The sequence below is a fragment of the Lactuca serriola genome, chromosome 6 (genome assembly GCF_051521515.1).
Source record: "Lactuca serriola cultivar US96UC23 chromosome 6, Lser_US96UC23_V15, whole genome shotgun sequence".
In the NCBI taxonomy this organism is placed as follows: Eukaryota; Viridiplantae; Streptophyta; class Magnoliopsida; order Asterales; family Asteraceae; genus Lactuca; species Lactuca serriola.
The window spans coordinates 160,286,730-160,294,377 of record NC_136413.1 but is presented as its reverse complement, the minus strand read 5'-3'; the positions used below and the strand labels follow the sequence as shown (position 1 = coordinate 160,294,377).

Sequence of the window (7,648 nt, the reverse complement as noted above, 5' to 3'; positions counted from 1 at the left end):
GGATATATGCAATTTCATGGTTACAGGAAAGTTCCCACCTGATCTCACAAGGTCACAGAGAGATAAGATCAAGAAAGATGGGAAAAGGTACATTTGGGATGAAACATACCTTTGGAAACATTGTGCATATTAGGTAATAAGAAGATGTGTTGAAGAACATGAGGTACAATCTACCCTCAACTTTTGTCAAAGTTATGCTTATGGAGGGCATTTTGGTCCTCAAAGAACTGCCAAAAAAAATTATACTGTGGATTTTATTTGGCCTCGACTCTTTCAAGACTCTTACACTTTTGGTAAAAGTTGTGAGATATGTCAAATGACAAGTTCTTTGAGTTCCCGAAACCAAATGCCTTTGACCCCCATTTTGGTTTGTGAAATATTTGATATATAGGGTATTGATTTTATGGGTCCTTTTCCTTCATTCTATGGTAACTTATACATCCTTTTAGGTGTTGAATATGTTTCCAAATGGGTAAAGGAAAAGCCAACAAAAACTGATGATGCTAAAGTTGTTGTAGATTTTGTCATGGCTAACATCTTATGTAGGTTTGGAACTTCAAAATCCTTGATAAGTGACAGAGGCACACACTTCTGTAACAAAACTCTTGGATCAGTTCTCAAGAAGTATGGAGTCCAACATCGGGTGTCCACAGCCTATCACCCTCAAACAAATGGACAAGATGAAGTGTCAAACAGAGAAATCAAGTCCATACTTGACAAAACAGTGAACACAAACCGCAAAGATTGGGGTTTGAGACTAGAAGATGCTCTTTGGGCATACTAAACTGCATATAAAACTCCAATTGGGATGTCACCTTATAGACTTGTGTTTGGAAAAGCCTGCCATCTCCCTGTTGAACTGGAGCACAAGCTTTCTGGGTTGTCAAAAATCTAAACATGAAAATGGATGAAGCGAGTGTTCACCGAAAGTTAGAGATTCAAGAGTTGGAGGAGATAAGAAATGAAGCATTCGAGAGCTCACACATCCACAAAGACAAGACCAAAGCATTCCATGATAAGTACCTCTCACATATGACCTTTGAGATTAGTCAAAAGGTATTACTCTATGACTCTCGACTTAAATGTTTTTCCAGTAAGTTACGGTCCCGGTGGGTGGGACCATTGATTGTTACTAATGTATTTAATCATGGTGCAGTCGAGATCAAAAGTAACAAAACAGGAAAAGTGTTCAAGGTTAGTCAAAAGGTATTACTCTATGACTCTCGACTTAAATGTTTTTCCAGTAAGTTACGGTCCCGGTGGGTGGGACCATTGATTGTTACTAATGTATTTAATCATGGTGCAGTCGAGATCAAAAGTAACAAAACAGGAAAAGTGTTCAAGGTTAATGGTCATAGGTTAAATGTCTTTTATGAAGGTTTCCAAGAGAAAGACATGGAGGTTAATAGCTTGGAACGCCCGAACTACATTGAGTAAATCTAAATGGCAAAGTCGATTCAAAGACTTGAAACAAGGGAGCCTAACTGAGAGGCAACTCGGGAGTATTTCTCTCCATTTTCTTTATTTTACTTAATACTTCCGTGTTGTAATGTTTTTAAGTCTTTTCGAGGGGTCCATACAAACAATTTTCTTTTTTAAGGGTCAAGAGAAAATTTGGTTCTGAAAAAAAAATCATGATTTTTGATGTTAACAAAAAGAAAAAGCACGACCTCACAAAAAAAACGCATGGGCTAAGCAAAAAGGGGACAGTCCAATTCTTTTGCCCATGCCCACACTTCGAGGATTTTAATAAAAAAAACATTTGGCATAGGAAAACATGAACACGCACGATTAAAGCTCAAATCGCACGGCCTAAGCATTAGACCGTGCGTGTCATCGAGGATCGCAAGGAAACAGGTAAGAAGCGCACATTCAAGAGTAGAAACGCATGGGCTAAGTCACGAAACACACGGCTTATGGGTCGACCGTGTGTCCGAGTTGCACTCCTCAAAACAAAAAAAATCACACGATAAAGAATTGAAAATCGCATGGGTTAAGAAAAAAAAGCATGGCCAATTTCATGACCGTGTGATTTTGATTCGAAGTCATGTCGCAGAAAAAAATTAACACGCTGAAAATCACGGGCTGTATAGTCGTGCGGTTTGGGGATGCCTAAGCTAATCAACATTGTGTCAATTCTTTCTCGTTCTCTATCCCTCACGATCATGCATTTGCTCCCCTCTCATCATTCTTAGCCGAGACCTCCTAACCCTAATCAAGTCTTGAATTTTCTTTCAATTAATCCAAGATTAAGGCACAAAGCTATGTTGTTATTGAAGGGTTTTAGTATACTGAAACATCTTATGGTGCACATACAACCCTAAATGTTTTGGATCTATGTTTTCTCTAATTATACATGTAATATTGTTTCCAAAGCATTAAGCCTACAACTAGCATGCAATTGACATAAACAACATAAAATACTAGATAGGAGTTTACCTCTTTATGTAGCTTGTATAACTTGTTGTATTTGGCCTTTAATAACTTAGTGCCCCAAGTGTGACACCTCAAATGGTTCACAACACACCTTTAGACAAATGATGACTTTTTAGAGAGTTTATGCACACTAAAAATCGGTTATTGTCTTCCAAAGATCACTAGGTGCCGATTTTAGTAGCCTAGGATCTTCTTATATAGTGTGGCTAGGATTAGGGTTACATCTAGGGATGAGAATTTGGCCCGAAAACCCGAACCGAACCGAAAACCGAACCGAACCGAATTAGACCCGAATAAGCAATTCGATTCGGTTTTCGGGTATCTATATAAGGCTTATTCGGTTTTCGGGTTATTCGGTCTGGGTTACCCGAATAAGGGCTTATTCGGTCCAAATGGACCGAACCGAATATGAAAAGTCACATTTTTTCCATTTGTACAATTGCTTATTCGGTCTTGTGTTCTGTTAATCGTTACCCAAAATACCCACATAATGTTTAATGTTTAACTTATATACTTATAGACAGTTTTTAGGTATTTTTGATGTTTAATGTTTATTGTTTAATATGTTGCTTAATAACTATATATTAAGATTGTAGTGGTTGGATTTTACATTTTATATATCAAGAATAGTTAATCCGTGTTATCCATGTTATTCGTGTTTATCATAAGCTACAAAAGTCATACAAAATACAATATTTATAATCACATTGTAAATGTTATTTGGGTTATTCGGCTCCTTAATCATCTTGTACATGTTATTTGGCTTATTCGGGCCGGAACCGAACCGAACTGAATAATACCCGAACCGAACCAAACCCGTATTGCTTATTTGGTTCGGTTTTCGGTTCATACAATTACCCTTATTCGGTTTTTGGTTTATTCGGGTTCGGGTCGGTTCGGTTCGGTTCTGACCCGAATAACATCCCTAGTATATTGGTTTAACCCATCCTAAATAACCATAAGCCCACACCATAAGAATGATTGATTTACCAAATCAATCCCCTTACATTTAATTAGTCTCTTTTGATTACTAAATTAATTCCAAATTAATTCTTAATCAATACTAATTAAAATAATATGATTTCATATTAATATATTAGAACTTTTAATATAATAATAAATCATAAATAACCTCTTCTCAAAAGTCCATCCTATCAAATTGTCGTGGTGATATGCAACCCAAATAGACCATGCTATTATCGGGTCAAGTACATACCAATTATAGTTATGGTCTTAGACACCTAATCCAACAGTTATGGGTTCCTAACCTCATTTCATTCATTATCAAGGTTGAAATTCATCCATTAATGGGTAAAATCGAATTTCTCTTCATAAACCCTAGTTCTTGATTTGTAAAGTTTGAATTGATTCTTGTATTGGGTTTTAAAATTCTTGCATAGGGTTTCAATCGAAGAAATTTTAAGAAATCCAAAAAGTTGATTGAAGAACTCAAGCTCAAAACGAAGATAGAAATCCAAGTTCAATCAAATCAGAAGCCATATCAAAGTCAAATCTGGGGAATGAAGAATTGTGTGATATGATACTTGTCGCTCTCGAAAAAGTGAAATCATAGGAGTTGGGCCCCTTCGGGTGGGCTCACTGCTTCAGCGAAACCTGATTTGCCATGACGGGTTCTTAAGGATACGTCGATTCTGATTCTTGACTATATAGTCTTAAGGACATGAGATGCCAGACTGTGTTTTTCTCGCTCACAAAGTTAATTAAGGTATAAAGTTTAAATAAAACTATGGTTGGACTATTGGGTTACACCATTTTGTGGTCTTCCTCACTTTGGGAGTCTGTGCTACATGAAAGGTAGCAGGATGGTCACCTAGGTACTAGTGATTGGAGCCCCATCGATGTATAGTCTGATCATATAAAAAAATACAATATTAAAAAATGTATTTGTGTTTCTAAATTTTTTTCTTCGATTCACTTTTCTAAAGAATTTTTTGTATATGTGTTATTTTCATTAGTTTTTCTTTTATTGCATGCATTCAATCTTAGTTCCCTTTAAGTTCCCTTCGTTCTTTCCGTTCTTTTGATCTTAGTTTCTTTTTAGTCATCTATCGTCTTCTCTAGGGTGATTCTTCATTTTGTTCTTTCTTGAGGATAAGAAAGGTCTAAGCTTGGGGAGGTTTGATAGGTGCATTTTATGCACCTATTTTGCATGTTTATTTCCGCCATTTCATGGCATTCTACTTCATAATTGTTGCATTTAGTTATTCAATTGGGAAATTGCATATCTTATTAAGAATGCCTGGTAATTCACTATTTTTGATTTATTTTGTAGGCATTACGGAGCATGGAGCATGGATCATGGTGCTCTGGAGCATGAAAAGAAGATGTACTGGTCATGCCATGGAAGAGCATATGAAGACATAACCCGAGTCATTGTTGCATTATCATCATAGCAAAGGACTAAGTTTGAAACACTGTTCTTGTCACACCGACACGGGTCGTGTTTGTCCTTTCTCATCTTATATTTGAGCAACATGACTCATGGTGAAGCTAGCCTGAATATGGAGCCAACAATGAAGACTTATTGTAATTTTAGCAAAAAGCATGGGCCATGCCAAAAACACATGGTCAAGACAAATGGCCATGCAAAAAACAAATGGGAAAAAGGCATGACCATGCTAAAAACGCATGGTCTTATGGCAAGCATGTGAGCCTTAATAAAACAAGGGAAGACTTCATTTTATGAGGTAGAGACGGTTTTTGGAGAACTTTTGGCGATTTGGAGCAACTTTGGGAGAATTATTGGAGCTTTTGAGAAGACCAAATCATTGCTAACACTTTTGATTTCATTTTAGTAAGTATTAAACATTTCAGTCATCTTTATTCTTGTTTGATTTGTTCTTACCCATGTGTGGCTAAGAAACCCTAATTTCTAGCTCTCGTTCAAAACATGTTGATTGCTTGACTTGAAGCATATGATTTGATGTTTAATTTGTGATTCTATTCTAGTGATTATGTTTTTGCTTAAACTAGAATCCTTGAATTTGATTTGTGTTTGATTGACCACTTTCATGAATACAGTTTTTGTGTAGTTAATTAACTTTTGGGGCACCTAATTGTTTTATGAAGTTAATAATTGGTAACAAACGATAAGTTTTCTTATTGTAAAACATATATCACATGTTTTCACACTTCCGAGCGTATGAGAAGAAATGAACATTGTTGGGAAACTTGTACAAAACTTAATGCAGTTTTCAATACAATCTAAGAGCATGTATAAGTTAAAGCAGTAAAGCTAGGACTAGTCAAAGAGCGTGTTTTGGTTAGATAATTTGACAAGAGAGAGGTATTAGAGCGTGTTAATATCTTTTAGTACCAACTTAGAATAACAATCATGAATTACATCAAGTCAAAATCAAGTTGAACAATAACATTGAGAACTAGAACTAGAATCATTCAATCAAATTGTTTACAAGTTTATTTCATTTTGTGCATGCTTTTAAAGAGGATTGTTATTTTATTATTTTACTTTTGCAAACAAAACCCCCCTTTGTGACCAAAGTACCTTGCACAAAGAGGTATAGAATTTTATCCCATGTCTTTGTGGTTGGACCCTACTTGCATTGTACTACTTTTTAGTGCATTAAAGCAGTGTATTTGGAGTCTGTTGTACCCCTATCATTTGTTGTGTTTGAAACGCCTAACACACTTCCGAACTCTTATTAGATGGTGCTCCTAAGATAAGTGATCACTTATCCCTTTATTCTACAAGATATCGTATAGACACGAGATACAAATTAGAATCAGTCTCATAGTCCAAGATCATGTTTCTCGATTTCCCGATTTATGATGACTGAATCCAGACTACTAACTAAACACATCAATTTAGTTTGGGCTCAGCCAAGCACATTGGATGTCAACCACAAATCATCGAGGGCCCCAAAGATATCACTTTTCATGTTTATGGAAAAAGGAATGAATAAACTTTGACTATATAATCATACATTTTACTCACCAAATCATGCATGAAATTACACTTTATAACACCCAGTTACGAGATGCATTGGAGTAAATCAATGCACAACTGATTTGTAATACATTACTTATATATTTCTGTTTTAAGAATAGAAGATGTTATCATCTTAGAATTACTCGTGATTTAATCCATGAAATCTCTAACCGCGGGTTTAAAAATAGTTAAAATCCTTATTTTCAAAGTACTCATGAATATTACAACAATCCATATGCAATTTCCAATCTCTGTGGACAATCTACAATCAATTCATGACAAACTTAAATTAATATTCAATACTTACACCCAGAAGTATAACTGACTGTGGCATTTTGAATAAATTAATATTCAGGAAGTAACATGCAAAATGAAACACAATAATAAAATAATTACTCTATGGCATCATACTCTTTGAATATAAATTCCATTTATTTAATCACCATAATAATTACATATTTATCTATTGTATAAATGTTTCAGGTAATCGACTTAACAACTAAAGTTGTTAACATTTCTCATGCCAATTGTCTTATCATGCATACCATGTTTTCCTTTGTTCGTCAATATTCTAAATGAATCATCAAAAAGATATTCACTTCACAACTAGATCTCCATCCTCAACATTTTCTGGGATGTAGTGGAATTTTCTCCTTCTATACATTGACATTCTGTGATCTCAAGAATCCTTAATCAATATGACTGCACTTTCACAAAACATTTATAATGCAAATTTATTACTCAAAACGAATGCAAGGTCAATTATGAAGTTTTCTAGTCCAGGTACACTCCTAGGGTACTTCACTTGCACTAATGTGTTTGTACCCATATTGTCGAATCTACCACCATATCCTATTTGAAACCTTTCATGCTACAATTCAAAATGAATATACATTTAGATAATAACTTAAAGTCATCTATAAAAGTCATATCACTATAACTCTTCTCAATCACATTCTTTTATGGCAGTTTTGTTTGTTCATATGTGTAAAATCCAAAACCCAATTGCAATAATTGCCCTTTTTTATGGAGATAAGAGCATTGTTTGCTTGATCGTACAAAACCCCAAAGAAAATACATTGCTTTTCATATCTTCATTTAACACTAGTAAAATGGTTTTGTGGAAATCCCAATTATCACTTTTTCGGATTGATTGGTAAACTTTATGCACATATGAGAGTGACTTGATATGTAATTCGTGTTTCTTTTCCTTGTTCTTTGATATGTAATTTGTGTTTCTTT

The 7,648-nt window shown here is 35.0% G+C and overlaps 1 protein-coding gene across 1 annotated transcript; it reads left to right on the top strand.

Annotated features, from left to right (window-relative positions):
• The first annotated feature begins 903 nt into the window (after positions 1 to 903).
• Positions 904 to 1,437, top strand: LOC145060326 (uncharacterized). Its single transcript, XM_079008015.1, has 3 exons — positions 904 to 1,056; positions 1,157 to 1,194; positions 1,245 to 1,437. The coding sequence occupies exons 1-3, from the start codon at positions 904 to 906 to the stop codon at positions 1,435 to 1,437; spliced, it is 384 nt and encodes a 127-aa protein (XP_078864141.1).
• Positions 1,438 to 7,648: the final 6,211 nt, after the last annotated feature.

What these genes read in the sequence shown, in the direction of transcription:
- LOC145060326 (XM_079008015.1), top strand. Translation starts at nt 904, where the DNA reads ATGGATGAAGCGAGTGTTCACCGAAAGTTAGAGATTCAAGAGTTGGAG. An exon ending in CCTTTGAGATTAGTCAAAAG is followed by an intron (nt 1,057 to 1,156) that starts GTATTACTCTAT and finishes ATCATGGTGCAG; the next exon opens with TCGAGATCAAAAGTAACAAA. An exon ending in AAACAGGAAAAGTGTTCAAG is followed by an intron (nt 1,195 to 1,244) that starts GTTAGTCAAAAG and finishes ATGTTTTTCCAG; the next exon opens with TAAGTTACGGTCCCGGTGGG.